Source organism: Haliaeetus albicilla, chromosome 4, assembly GCF_947461875.1.
Source record: "Haliaeetus albicilla chromosome 4, bHalAlb1.1, whole genome shotgun sequence".
Lineage (NCBI taxonomy): Eukaryota > Metazoa > Chordata > Aves > Accipitriformes > Accipitridae > Haliaeetus > Haliaeetus albicilla.
Genome location: NC_091486.1, coordinates 41,428,531 through 41,443,946, shown reverse-complemented (window position 1 = coordinate 41,443,946; position 15,416 = coordinate 41,428,531). Strand labels below are relative to the sequence as shown.

At 39.4% G+C, this 15,416-nt stretch overlaps 1 protein-coding gene across 6 annotated transcripts in view; it reads right to left on the bottom strand.

The window, feature by feature from the left end:
- UBE2F (ubiquitin conjugating enzyme E2 F (putative)) overlaps positions 1-15,416 on the bottom strand; it is an 86,272-nt gene that overhangs the window by 51,819 nt on the left and 19,037 nt on the right. For 4 of the 6 annotated variants that reach the window (XM_069782100.1, XM_069782102.1, XM_069782103.1 and 1 more), the window contains 3 exons: positions 10,431-10,498; positions 2,939-3,009; positions 179-334 (listed from right to left, as the gene is read on the bottom strand). In XM_069782100.1, the coding sequence (XP_069638201.1) occupies positions 179-334; positions 2,939-3,009; positions 10,431-10,498 (295 nt within the window). The remainder of the gene's footprint in view (positions 1-178; positions 335-2,938; positions 3,010-10,430; positions 10,499-15,416) is intronic. The other 2 variants (XM_069782106.1, XM_069782105.1) reach the window with 1 other exon arrangement.

Below are 15,416 nucleotides of genomic sequence, written 5' to 3'. Positions count from 1 at the left end.
GTAAAGATCTCAGATGAACACATTTATCAACATAAAATGCCAACTCCAACAAAACTTCTGCCTTTCTTTTACCAACATAAAGTATCATTCAAGGTAACTTTGAATTAAAGAGCTGTAAATCCACTTCAGAAACCCTCTGCTGACAGGGACACATTATAGGGGTTATTCTCTCGCTCACCTCCTGCTGCCCATCCCCCTGATCACCCCAGTACCACCAGCGCAACCATTCTGGAGCCACGCTATAGACTGGATGAGTGGAGAAACTGGTGTAGAAAGTATTTCTAAAGAGCTTTCTGTTTCCACATTGGCACAGCTGAGGAGACTGGGAACAGCACTGAGGAACACAAATAAGCAATCAACTTAATCAGCTTTTTTAACTGGAGAAATCGCAACACTGAGCTATACTAGATGATACAATTAATCAGTCTTCAAACACTTCTCCATTCAGCACCCTTTAATATTGCATCATAAAGCAACCAAACCTTAACTAAATGCCTATTACCGACAAAGACACATCCAACAACGCTGACCACCTCACCACATGCAGAAAAGCAGTGAAATTTCCGAGTGATTAAACTATTCTAAAAGCTTATGGTGTCAAGGAGGAAAAAAAACCCCCACACCTCAGATCACATCAACGGGGTGAAAAAGAAAAATAGTCAGTGACATGCATTACACATTCTCAAAAAAGTAGTCAACTGGTATATGTAGTAAGCATGCATATCCTTTCTAGGTATCTTTGTTTTCTATCCACATGTGCAGTGGAGGTAACACCCACAAGTATGGTCCAGACCTAATTAATATGGTCCATTAATAACATGGTCCAGAGTAACTGCAATCCATAAAGCACAGAGAAACAACACTTTTCCTGCCCAAAACTATTACACTTGACAAGTTTAGTAATTTGGTATGTTTTAATTCAGGGATGACTACCAAACCAACACATACCATAGCATGAGGTATGTTTAGTAAGAGACAGTTAGGAAAAATACTGATAATGAATTTTTTTCTGCTTTTAAAAATAACTGAAGCTATTTTAATGTGGAGACTCTTGTATAAGTTGATTGCAGGTACTATATATAGAGTACATTCTCCATTATAACAGGCATAGAGCAATCTAAGTTATTTTAGTTCTTCCATCTAAATGGTAAGACATTTCAAAGGTTTGCTATGTTAAAGTATCTCACAATCAAATAAAGCTGACATTTCAGTGCAGATGATAAAAAACTGACTTCACTTCATTAGAATTATGATGTTCCAACACTATGTTCATCTTTCATAATTAAAACCGGTTAAAGACAAGAAACAGTGAAATATCCTCAAGAATGTGAGGCTTTATTTAACCTCAGAAGATGCTGCACTGTAGTCAGAGCTTAAATTTTCAGCTACCATTTGCTGTCTAGTGTTTCCTGTTCCCCAGTTCCAAACAGCTCACTTATTCATTCCTTTACTTGCACTATTTGACTCAACGCATCTAAACTTTCTCCACTGACTAAGCCACAAGGACTCTGGTGGAATTTACACTGTAAAAACATGATCCTCAAATCAGCCTCCCTAATGTCTGGTGACAAGTTCAGCTGTGTAAAATGCAACAGTCCTAGGAGGCACTGAGAAACACTAGAGGTCTGGAAATTGCTAAAAGCAGCAATACATATTTGTGAAAACAACCTTCCTGTATCACCAGCTCCAAATAACTGTGGACAACCAGATTTTTAGGTAGTATGTGTTTCTAGTGCTTTTAAATCCTCCAATCCCCAAGTGAGGTAAAGTCTACAGATGCCATCCCTCGCTGCCTGTAATCCTGCTGCAGTCTGACACTATTGAGCACCAGGAACATAAAGCAGCCTCTTCAGGCTCGTTTCTATCACCCTTTGATGATATGAGCTTCTCAGAAGCCTGGAGTAGACCACTATGGCTAAAAGCCCTGATACCAGCTCTTTAGTTGTTATCAGCTGATGAGCCTGACCTGTCTATGAAGTGTGACAGATTGCCCTGTGACAACTTCATTTTCACTAGGACCTTGAACAAAGCCCTAAAATTATTTTTAAATCTAAATGAAAAATTTAGCTTTTTTTTAAAGCGCTAATTTGCTACAAATGGTGGCAACTGTTCTGGATTTTCAGAACAGCTTTCAGTCTCACTTATATTCATTGCTTCTGCTTCATCTACTTTTTCTTTTATGTCCCATTAACTTGAAAAATGACAGTCATGCTTCTCACTTCTGTTTATGTTTGCTTTATGGCCACTTTAACCATCAGGTACTCATGATGAAAAACTGAAACAACAAAGTTTCAGAAACTGATATTGGAGAGAAAACATTTATTATCAAGCAAAACCACCCAGCAACATAAGCCTCTCACTTCGGTGAAGCTTAGCTCTCAGGCTTCATATCTCGACTTCCACTCCAACTCTGTTTTGTTATAACTGGCACATGTGTCTTATAGTGGATATTAAATGTTAAAATAAACAAATGGCAAATATAGAATAGTTACTGTTAAAGTTTAAGGAACACTTTTTCCTTCCTTTTTGAAATATAAATGGTTTGCAAGCACTTAACACATTCAGGCATTAAACAAGTAAACCCCCTCAGGGCCTGAGGCGTTCATTTACGGAGGGAGAAAAAAAACAACTAAGGTTTGGTTTTGGTTTGGTTTTTTTTTTTTACATTGGAGTTCACATTTTTACCCCAAGTAGAACAAAACGTTAAGTCTGAACCTGAAAAGCCAGGCTCTACATGGTCTCTAATGCACAGAAAAGACAATATTTTCAGTAGATTTCTAAGTTCCTAGGAGTCACATGCCACTGATCTGCAGATTCTGTTGAAAAAAATACTGGCATGAAAATTACATACAGCATACAGTGTTTTATGACACAGATAAACCTCCAAGCTTAAAAAAAAAAACAAAAACAAAACAAAACAACAGAATGCTATTGCTACCTTAAGCAGATTTCTCCCATCTCTGTAATGTTCGGATGCCAGATTCTTGTCAAGCATTTTACCTTTGGAGGCTGCCAGGAGAGAAAACAGATCAGAATGTTATCCCTTTAAAATAAAATTGTATCACTGTCATAGAACTGAAAAAGGCAAATATATTTGATATTCACAGCCTAGGTTTGTACATTAAAGACACCGGTAACAATAATGTACAGGAGTTACACCAGCTTTCTCTGCCCTTTTAGCTTCTCTCAACTCTTTACAAAAGCTGGGCTAGTATTATGCATTTTCTTAGAAAAACATAACTTTAAAGAAAGCCAAGAGAATTCACTGTCTTCTCCTGTCTCCTTCAGGGGAAAGAAAACATTCTAAGTCATTCAGTTTCTTAACACTTAACCAGTAAGACAACAATTTAAACCAGAAAACTACTAAGTGTTTTCCCCCAAGGCTTATCCAAGTCAGAGGTTTGTGAAAAACTGGCAGAGGATGCAATGATGATAACTATGTCAAAAGAACAACTTCTTTTAAACAAAGACCTACTTGTTCACAATTGAATAGGAAGTACCACAAGAAGCATCAAAAAGGCACATCATATCTGAACTTAAGACACTAACATAACAAGACACCAAACTTATTTTCAGGCAAGATCACCAGATTTCTGAATTCCATAGTGGGTTTTGAAATACTGATTCTTAAAATATAGTCTCATTTGCTCTAGTTTTGTGAAGTAAATAAAGAGCGGGTCATAAAAATTCTGGTAGCTTAGCAACAGCATGTTGTTCCATCCATGCTCTCCAAATTACAATTTGCAGCTTTCAATCAAGCAGATGATTTCTTATACTAAGTGTACTGGAATCCATCAGCCCAGGCCAGTACCTTTCATAACTTCAATTAAATCACACATTATAGATGTGGAGCTATTTTCCTCCGCTGCTTCCCATGAATTCTTCAGTCAAGAGACAAAATAGTTCAAATAGCTGTATTTGCATAGCAGCATGATGTGTTTTGTCTCATCACTTTGTTCTCAGCTTTCCAATTATCTTTTTAGTAAAATATTTTTTTAACTAAGAGTCTTTGGAAAAAGAGAGAAGAAAATATGCATGGTACTGAGCTACCAATAACATATCTGTCCAGCACTAAAAGAAGAAACGCCTATCACAACAAACCTGCAATTTATAATGTAGATGTTGACTTTTCTCCACTCCTATTTCATGTTTGTCCAGTAACTCCAGGGACACTGACTGACACTGATCCAGTGCTGGATCATAGCATTATTGAAAATTAAGCAGCATGCAGAAAACAGTCTCACACTTTTTACCTTCAAACCAAACGTTGTTCTTAGAAGTTTTCTAACAGCACAGCTTTTCATTAGCTACACCTTCGCGTTGTTTTGAAAATTATGTCTAGTTCTCAAGAAAGGGAAAGCAGCAGTATTTATTCCATGCTGGTAGATCAAGATAAAAAGAGTAAATTTCTACCATATGCACCTTCAAACAGGGAATGTATTCATGAGTAGAAAAAAAAAAATAAGCTTTATACAAACTAAATGTTTTTTTAAAAAAAATCCCCAAATCCTCACAGTCAGAGTGAATTAACTGGTGTCTCATTTTTTGTATCATAGAAACAAAAGAATTCCTTTATCCTTGCATCAAAGTGTTTTTCATTGCTAAAAATTAGAAAAACCCACTCCTGACAATAAGACAAAGGTTTTCTTTTTCTCTCTCCTTTTTCCTCTGTTACACAGACAGGACAACTACAGCACTATCATGAAATTTCTTTAGACAAAACTTCTCCTTCGAGCTTGTTCCAAGTCATCTTTGAGTCTTCCTTAGACCAACAAATCCACACAAGATTTCCTCCAGATGTTGTTTCACTTGAATACTTCCAACCATCTTCAGGTCATACATGTGACACTTTGCACAACAAAGCTTACAAAATCCATTTATTTCATCACTCAAACTCTTCCTTCACCTCAGATACTGAAAGCTGCACAGGGAGATCCAACCTCAACTGGGGGTCACAACAGTGCAAGGATTAATTTTCTTCTCCATTTCTAACCAGCCACTTATCTTTTAGGATCTCTCATTAGTTTTGACAATGGAAGCTGTCTGACTTTCACATCCATTCTCAGTCCACTTCAACATATTGGTGAATACATATAGACGGTACAAGAAAGCATTGCAAGCATTTGAGAACTACACATATACTGACTTCAGTTTGGTGGAAGTTTTGCAGTACAAGCTTCAGATCAAGTTTGTCTCATTTCTTTAAAAATGCAGCTAATAAATAATCTCTCCCCTCCATTATTCTCACCAAATGAGAGACTGAATATAAAGAATCAATAAATGAACTTAATTAGCAGTTTCAGATCTTGATCAATTTGGCACTCTAATGGGACAGGTGTACTAATACAGATATCTTATCTGCCCTGTAACCGTAGTTCTTCACAACCTTTTCCCTAGAGAAGGGATGGGTTCCCAGCAGAAATTTGGAATCAGTGTTGTTTGAAATGTTTTCTCTAGACACTAGATACTCCCAAACCATTCTTGTAAACTGCCCTGCAACTGCGACTCCAGTTTTTTTCGCTACAGTTTTTACAAAACATAATTCCCCAAAGGGGCATTAACAGAAATACAGATTCCAGAGACCGAGCTACAAACTAGCCCTAAGGTATTTCTTGCCGCTCTCCCCTACCAGTTCCTGAAGAAGTTCTTGAGATTGACTGAAACTGAACACCAAGCACAGCTAAGCACATAGTACAGAGAAAAGAGTAGAGGAAAATGAAGCCACGCTGCCCTGTGCTTTTGCCAGAATGGATTACCCAGCTCAACAAGTGGAAGAGGAGCTGCCTTACAGTAGGAGTGGGTCTCGACACAAGAGCTGCCCCAGTCATACACTTCAGGTCCCTGAGCTTCCTTGTGCTGCCTCAAAATTTCCAGACAGAGGCATGATGGAACTTGAGCCCAGTTCCCATTTCTTCAGTTCCAAACCAAAGCCTGTATAAAGTAGGGTCAAAGAGGTAGATGGAAGCCCCTTAATTGTGACACCTGATCCTTCAGGAACCAAATCCCTTTCAATTGTTTGCAGTTTCCACAATTAACATATTGGCCAGAAAAAGATCCAAGATTAGCAGCTCTGCTGTTAAATTCCTGGCTTTTGACCACTGCGCAAGGCACCTCATGTCATAAAAACATCAGTAAACTGGAGAGTCCCTTAGGCTGTCTACTCTTGACAACACAATACATCAGAACCACAAGAGCTGCAAACAAGGCCTGGCTTGTGGTGGCAGACAGTTTAATATTAAGTCAACAACAATGGCAGTTTAGTATTAAGTCAGCAACAATGAAAACGCAATCATTGGACTAGCCAACATGACCACGCACAACCGCAGCACTTGGAGAAGTTCCCCCCTTTGCGAAACACACTGCTTTAGTAAAAAGCCCATGGCAAGCTCTCTTACCTTTCCACAGCCTTTCTATAAAGCACAGAGTGAAACAGCCCATCGGCCTGCAGGAATGGGGTGACAAAAATTACTGCTAGCACTGTAGCACAAATCTATGTGAACAATCCTTGTGCCTCCAATAGCGGATTAAAAATAGGAACCCTTTCCAGTTCTCAAGCTCAGGTGCTTCTAAAATTATCCACCCCTCCAACAACTTAAATAGGTTCACTTAATTACGGATACAGTGGAAGAACCCTTGGCATATTTTATTGCCTTACAGATAATCATAATAAACATTTCTAATACTCAGTACAGCAGCTCAATAGTTCGGAAGTCTGATTAAGCCCTAACCAGCCGTGTGCTCTGTTCACAGGCAAGAGGCAGCACTTCACAGCAGCACTTCCTACAAAGCATCCACACTACAAAGCATCCCTTCCACATTTTAGGCTCTTGACTCTTTGCACTAAGGAAGTTTACAGCCCAGGTACCAAGCATTGGTGTACATCCTAGTCAGTCACACCTAAAGCACAAGCTTATATTACTCCTCTGTATTAACAGACCCACTACTTTCCAAATCAGCCTCCAATGCCTTACTCCCTGGGCAGAGTAGTATGCCATGGCTGCAGTCCACAACACAAAATCTTCCAAATTTTTCCTCTTTAATTATTTATTCTTATACTCTTCTACTGTGCCACCATTCTACACATCCACTTTTCCCAGTACAGAAGCTGAATGCTTGCTTATGAGGAATGAAGGACAAAAAAAGAATTCCCCAGAGGAGCAGCAAACACACAGGATTTTCGCAACAGCATGCTACAGAAATTAAAGGATGCCGTTACAGAAACTACATGATAAATTATGCATTTTGTAGCTTTAAAAACATATGTTCTTTTTTTCTGCAGGCTAAAAAGATTAGCTAGAAAATGGATGCAGGCTCTGAAGCAGGGCTGTAATGACTTGCCAGTCTTGTCCGGTATTTTTACTCCCAACACAAACCTGTTCGGCACTACCGCAAGGAGCTTGACGCAGATGTGCGATATCCCAACCTTGCTTATGGGCTGAAAGAACACCGGCAGGTCTGAAGAGCTCTATTAAAGACACCGCCATCACTTGTTTCAGTCTTATTCTGCCTGACAGAAAACAAACCATGGCCTCAGCATAATTATCTCAGTATTTATGTACATATACATTTTCATTAGTAACCTGACCATAATCCAACATTCAACCTACTGCATTTTTTTTCTAAATTGTACAAAGGCAAACTTTTTACTTTTGTATTGAATGAGAGGTGCTCAGAATTTTAAAATATCCAATTAACATTTGCTGTAAATCTTCTGCCAGTGCTGAGCAGGGAACCATAACAAACCAGAAGATTTTTTTTTAATTATAGCAACTGAGAATCAAAAAAACCCAGATCAAAATTAACATTCAGTTCTCCTCTTGACACATAGGAAATACTTTCCTGCAGCAGTGTTGTTTAGATGAATGCCTTAAACACAAAAATTTAAGAAACTGAGTATATATTGCATATATATATTTGTTGTGTATTGTTCCCCTGTGCCCAGCATTGCCACAGTGGTTAAACTGCTATTACTGAAGTTGACTAGAAATTGGACAGCAGAGAACATGACAGGGTTTCCCCCTTTATATGGAAGGCCGTGCTTCTCAGGTATGCAATGGCACAATTTATTCAAGTTAGAACAAGGATGCAGTCAACCTTAAATGACCACCTTTGTCTTTATAGTGCCTGTGTAACCTTACACAAGCTAGTAAAAGTGCCCTGTATTACAGTATTAAATTCTTTGGTAAGATTAAGGGGAACTTAAAAAAAAACACCACAACCAAAACCATACAACTGCAAACATTATTAGTACATGTAGGTGTTTTAGATATATCAAGAGACACGCAGGATTCTAAACACTTAAAAAAAAAAAAAACATCTTGAGCAGAAAATCCTTGACCAATATTACTATGAAAGGCAAGCACAACTATCCAAAAAAGGAGGGGGAGAAATTCAAAGCTGTTTCAGAAATGCTACAGTCCTCTACAAGCATGAACTTTTTATAAGACATAGTGCATGGCCCATGTATTCATAGACTATAAATAAAGAAACATTAGGAAACTTGTGAAGGCATCTTCTGGAATGAAAACCCAACTCCCCTGCTTTCAGAAACATAACCTTTCTACTATACCAGCAGTATTAATGCACTGTTCTCCAAGCTCAGTCTGGGAATTCAAGCTATTGCATTCCAGACCACGGCACCTCCTTCGTACATATATATAAACAACGCTTATTAATATTACATATTATATAAACAACGTAATTCCTGAGAACAAGATATGTGCCCCAGTTATTTTCCATTTTTGGAGTCGATCTTGTTCTTCTGACAGCTAAACTCTGAAAACAATGTCTGAAGTTATTTTTATTGTAATTGCACCTCCCCTCCCTTGCAACTACTACATATATACGATGATGAATTTAGGCTTAGTGCATCTGAACACAAAAGCCAAGGGTCTTCCCAGACACATTTCTCTAGTATCCTCCCCTACACGTTCTTCAGCCTCTCTGAGAAAAGAGCTCTGAACTACCAACACCAAAGGTAAGAAAACAGAAAGCAGAATGATTAGAAAAAAGTTACAAAAGCAAGCAAAATTTTCAAAACCATTCAAAGTAGATGAGGCTTCTTTCTTCCTGCAATTCATATACCTAAATGCAAATATTGCAACTCAAATGCTCAAATGAGTCTAGTTTTCTCACATATCAAACTATTGGGACACAGAGTGGCAGGTGTAATTCCTGAGAACAAGATATGTGCCCCAATTATTTTCCATTTTTGGAGTCGATCTTGTTCTTCTGACAGCTAAACTCTGAAAACAATGTCTGAAGTTATTTTTATTGCAATTGCACCTCCCCTCCCTTGCAAGGTTCTGTGATTTTAGTAAAGTACAATAATGAAATACCAACATTTCTCATGCTTCTAAATGCCAAGCTGTCTGGAGCTTTCTATTTATCTACAATAAGGTATCACAATCATTTGCAGGTCCTCTGAAAAGCCGTTTGCTTCATAACTATCAAAACTGTTATTTTTTTAAAGACATTCAGCTAAACATCCTGGGAAACAACCACTAGAACTGGCAGAGTGCACTAAAGGAGGCCACTTGTCACCATATGTGCTTTCCCCATCCTCCACAGCATGTTCTCAAAAGGGATTAAGCACCTCAGTCCAATACCAGAACTATAAGCACCAGTTTGAAAGCCCCAGAGAAACAAAAAGAAAAAAAACCTTTTCCTTTCTGTTCACCTATTTCATTCTTTCTCTTAGATATATAATTTTTTGTGAGAATAATCATTAAGTGCAGGTCTCAAGAATAATTAAAAGGAGAGAACAGATGAGAGAGGAACCTCAGCCAGAAGGAAGACGCTCAGGTCTGATGATCTGCACTTGAGCAGATCCGTGTCCCACTTTGAACTCCCCAGTACCAGATATATCGACAAACTGGAGTGAGCCCAGCATACAGCCACCGAGAAGGTGATGAGACCAGAGCACACACAGTACAAGCAGAATTGAGGGACCTGGTTTTGTTCAGCCTGGAGAACTGAAGGTTGAAGGCAGGGACCCTACTGCTGTCTACAACTACCTAATGGGAAGGTATAGAGGAGACAGAGTCAGGCTCTTCTTAGAGGTGCACAGTGACAAAGCAAAAAGGGAAATTCTGATCTGATATAGGAAAAAAAATTCACAACAAAGGTAATTAAACATTGGAACAGAGGCCCAGAGAGGCAGTAGAATCTCCATCCTAAGAGATTTTGAAATGTCAGCTGGTCCAGGCCTCCAGCAACCAAGCCCAACTTTTAACCCTACCCCAACTTTGAGCAGGAGTTCAGATGACCGCCAAAAACTCCAGGCAACCAAGATTTTTCTACAAACCCATGACATTTTAGTAACAGAGAGAAGATCCTTTCTTAGTCTCAATGCCAAGTTCCCTCTGAAGTCCTATTACCTGGAAAGGAAATCTAACATGATAACTATTAGATTAATGACAAATACTCACCACCATATTGTAGGCATCAGGAACTTCAATTTCAAACTGAAACTTTCCACCTTGGTAATAGCCCTCATCTAGAAAAGAAAAAACAAGAAAAATAGTTAAATAAGAGAAAATAACAGACACCATACAATACAAAATATCTGTCATTACAAAGATAACAGCACAGGGTTATCATCCAACACTTAACCTAGTTATACTGTAACCCTAGCTGCCACCTAATCCAAAGAGAGTGTAAACACAGTGTCTTCCTCCACTCCCAAAACCTTTACAGCAGAAATTTTAAGTCAGAAGAGGCAATGGTTCCAGAGTGACCCTGGAAAATCCACCTTCCTGATCAGAGTACTAGGCAATACCAAGCTACAGGAACCTTTGAACTTCTCATGTCTGAACAAAATTCTGCTACACAGCCATATGGCATGCAGCACCACAACATGGACCCTTGGAATGAGCTGGATACATACTTCACTTGCTAATGCATGCTAAATCCTGGAGCAGGATTTAGCACATCTTCCCAGACTTGTGCTAGCAATCACATATCATGAGTAGTATGAATAATGGTGTGCAAGAGCATGCTTCAGAGTTTACTACTTTTACTCTTTTACTGTAATTATCTTAGGATGATATATCAGTTAGGAAAATCTGCTTGCATCTGTCAACCTCAGACTCGATACTAAATTATTAAAATGGCTAAATTTTAAAGTATGAGATCTTAAAATATCTAGTTGCATTTAACCAGAGATAATGTAATAGGATAATAGTCAGCCTGCAGCTCTTGAGATGGCTGTACTTGGAAGCTGAAATGCTTGCAAGTGATCTGAAATGTGTCTGTCTGGCATTGCCATTATTCAGTTTTTTCATTAAGAAAGGGAAACAGGTACCCAACCCACCACTGGGGGTCTGGGACACCTGAGGAATGCTCAGGCTCATACTACCTCAAGTACTCTAGCTCTCTGTATCACATGATACAGCCATGGTGAAGGCTTGAAGGTCAGGAAGGCTGGTTATCATTGTATGACAGGGGTTTTTTTATATTTTTTTAAAGCAACATTGCAAAGGAAAGTTCTGTGAAGCAATCCATGGTTTACAGAAAGACTTAAGAAGAGTTTTGTTATCTAGCTGGTTCCAAACCACAAAAAACTAGCTCCTCTAGTATAGGTCATCAAAATCCTCTTTTAGGATGCTGTCTTCTGGACCTGCTGCCTTCCCAGTCCCTACACAGATCTAGCACAACGTTCTATTTTCTCCTACCAACCAATGCACCACATTCACTTGCTCAGGTTTCAGTCCCTGTTACAATCTCACCACTGTCAGCACAAGCCTGTAGCTTCCACGCTGTAACTGCCATAATCACAAGAAAGCAGTCAGCTCCTACTCTCCTCCTCTTTGCAATCTCTTATCAGCTGACTTATTGAAAAGGAGGGGGCATCACCCTGTTAAATAACAGAAACCCCCAGTTGTAGAGGGAAGTGAGCCAGTAAAAGCTAACGCTGCCAAAGATGAGACTCAACTGTACGCTATGCCCAGCATGCCACTCCAAAAGACCCATGCCTGCAGAACAGTGATAGAGTTGCTGGGAAGTACGTACATCATGGTCCAGCTTCTCCCAAGAGCCTGTGTAGACCACTGACAGGTTCAGTCCATGAACAGCATCAGAAATTTTGGACTGCAACAGCAGCATTGGCACAGTATATGAAAACAGAACATGGCTGGTCTTCCCCACCCCACACAGCACTGTTTACAGCTGCCTCCACACTGAGCTGTGCAGCGCAAAGCTGCAAGCCTTAACCATTGCAAATCTCACTTTAATAACCTGTCCAGAACATATGCTTTTCAAATACATTCTCCATTTCCACTCCAATTAGATTTTGAAGTGTGTCTGATTTACTAAGCAGTTGTTCTCAGGCATGCTATGCTTTACTAGAAAGTAAATGCACATGCTCTGATTTTTATGGAAAAAAGCAAGATAAAAGCATTTACCTTTTGTTTTCAAATATTACTGAGATAAAAATCAATAAAGCAAGCCATTTCTGAAGAGTAAGTTGTAAAAGGTGAGTTATACCAATATCCTGTTCATGAAGCTGCTCCTTGTCAAATGTGCAAAACACTCAAAGCAAGACTCTTGACTGTTCCAGGAAGGAATGATCAGGAAAATGGTCCAACATCTCCCTGGGAGTTCACACAGCTCAAGTTACCCTACCACCACCAAGTTACCCTACAGGACACAGCTAACTGCACTTTATCCACCATCTAGCACATTATAATAGCTTTTTTTAATCAAGTGTCAGGAATCCTCACTATTTCCAAGTATGCTGCTGTTCCTTGTAAAAAGCACAGTCAAAATAATCTCAGGTCTTTCAGTGATCGTACTAAAACAAGCAACACCATACAGGAATTCAGTGTTTGTTATAGTGCAAGCCACATACCTCAAAGCCTTCCACAGCCTCCCCACTGTCCTCTTGTTCACAAGCACTTATCAAGCTACCACTTCCCAATATAAGCAATCACATGAAACACCCACATGTGCTTGTGCAGGGAGAAGCCTGCTGCTGGTACAGCAAGGCAAAGAAGAAACACCAACACTGTTAAGGTTGCTCAGGAAGTCCAGCAGTGGAAAGTTATTTTCCTTGGCTTAATTTCACTAGTTCCTTGATTTTTGTGGGCTTTGAGTGAAGTGCACAGCAGCTCTTCATATTCCACCCCTGCTAATGTGAAACAGGTACCTGCTGATAGGTGTATCTACATGTGCCTTATGTCAAAGAAAACCCTCAGATTTAATGAATCCTTACTGTAATACAATTGTCCAAAAGAAACATTCAAGAACAGCTCCAAAAGAGGAGAGCTTGCCAAGACTGTCAGATTTCCTGCTAGTGAAGCAGCAAGAGAAAATCCACACTCCACGTCTCTCCACACACTGAAAACGCCAGGCCCACAGCCTCTGCAGCATGCAAGAACATTAAGGTAGGTCCTTGACTCCAAGCACAGACAGCAAGATCACACTGACATTGCTCAAGAGATGCTTGGGCTGGGGAAAAAAAGCTGAAAAGTTGTTCTTCGTTTTCTCTGCTCTTCCCTACCACACAGGCCTAGCTCAGGATAGCTCCAGTTCCACCCAGCCACAGAATAAACTCCCAGTGATTCCACATCCAGGATGAAATCAGACAAGGTGAGTTCAGCTGGAAGGGACAAACCCAGCTTAACCTCTCACTGTATAAAACCATCACCACAAAAAGAGGCAGAGTTTCCTGCACGATTACTGAGATGAACTGGCATGCAGAGGGGTTAAATTATCATCAGCGTCAGCAGAAAAGAAGTGGCAGGACAAGACGGTGAAAGAACACACCTTTTCCTTAGCAAAAACATGTTTTGAACTAGCTCAAGCACTTTCTAACTGCATATTAACACCTCCACAGGCTGTAAGAGATACCTCATATATTAAGTCAGTTTTCTCGTATTTGTTTTGCTGTGTTCTATGTAAGGCTGAGAAATCTCTGGAAGACAAAGCACTTTACACACTGTGTCTCACACTGCAGGTTATTTCCACATTACTTACATGATCAAGTCTCCCTCAAAGACAATTCAATACTCATCACTGCCTTGCATTATAACTCATTTTATGTTTCGGGTTTACCTTGGCATCAATCCATGCTAGCACTAACCAAAAAAATGCACTAGGTATGCTACTGGTCCTGTTATAAACTAAGCAAGGACTTATTTATCAAATTAGACGAGTAAAGCATCTCTCCTCCCCCCTTTTTTACAATTCTCCCTGTATGCTTGTAAATCTTTTCACTAAAGCAACAATAAAGCATGCTACTCATTACCAATCACTCAAATGTATATTAAAAATTCCTATCTCTGGAGGGCCTCAGTACCCAGCCAGAAATCTTGCAATGCATTAAGAAGATAAGCTTTCATGATGAAGTCATCTTATGGCATCTCAAGCAAGTAAATAGGTTCTCCCAGATGGTAGTTTCTTTCCCTGTGTCCCACAACACCCATACAGACGGGGACAAAGACCCTCAATTTTTTAGGAGTGTAACAGTGGTGGAAAAAAATGAAGTTCTGGCAAAGTGTTATAAATAAAACAGTCAAATAAAATAGCCTTAGCACATAACTTAGGAAGTTGGCCACTGACAAGACTTTTGCAGAAAGGGAATACATCTGAGCTCCAGTTTTCCTCCTGCTGCTTAAATTTGTCTTCAAGCTGTATTAACAGAGCAAACATCCCTCCCACTTCAGTCTCAAGTTTCATTATCAACAACTTGACTCTAATCTTAGTTTGCATTTGTGAGATGTTTTGATGGCTAAAAGTGCTGTGAAAATACTAAACTAAAATATTTTATTGCTTTAAAAGAAAATGCAAGATAATTAGGACAGGCCACAAAGGATATGCTTTTGATAGTAGCTCCTTAAATCAGCAGCGCTGAAATGTTCAGCCATGCTCACCGACGTCTGTCATTTTATGGCATGCAAAACAGAAAACAGGCTCTTTATTAATTCCCTGAAGAACTGGACTCTAAAATAATCACACAAACCCCAAACCAACCCAACTGTCTGGGAACTGCAGGAAGATTACATTATCTCTACATATTCCTTTAGTTTTCTTCATGTGCAAGCTACCTAAACTCATCTTTTTTTTATTTTTTTGTCCAGGTCATTACCATGTTTTAGCCTCAGCTTCCAATTTTGTGCTCCAAATATCAGTGCAGCAGGCAGGACTCCACCTGTGTTATAAGCATCTATCTCCTTATTTTTCCTAGCTGTTGATCCAATAAGGTACTGACACAAAAATAAGAACAGAGGCAAGTGGTGGCATAAAGGCACGTTTCAATGACAGAACAATTGTTTCAGATGACAAAAGGAAAAAGAAGCTTCAGACAGCAGAGAAAGCTAGCAGTATCTGCCTCGGAAACACACGGTTTGTCCATTGTGGCAGTAAAATCTGTCCCCTGTCCATTTTCTAGTGCATGCTACTGTATATCCACTCAT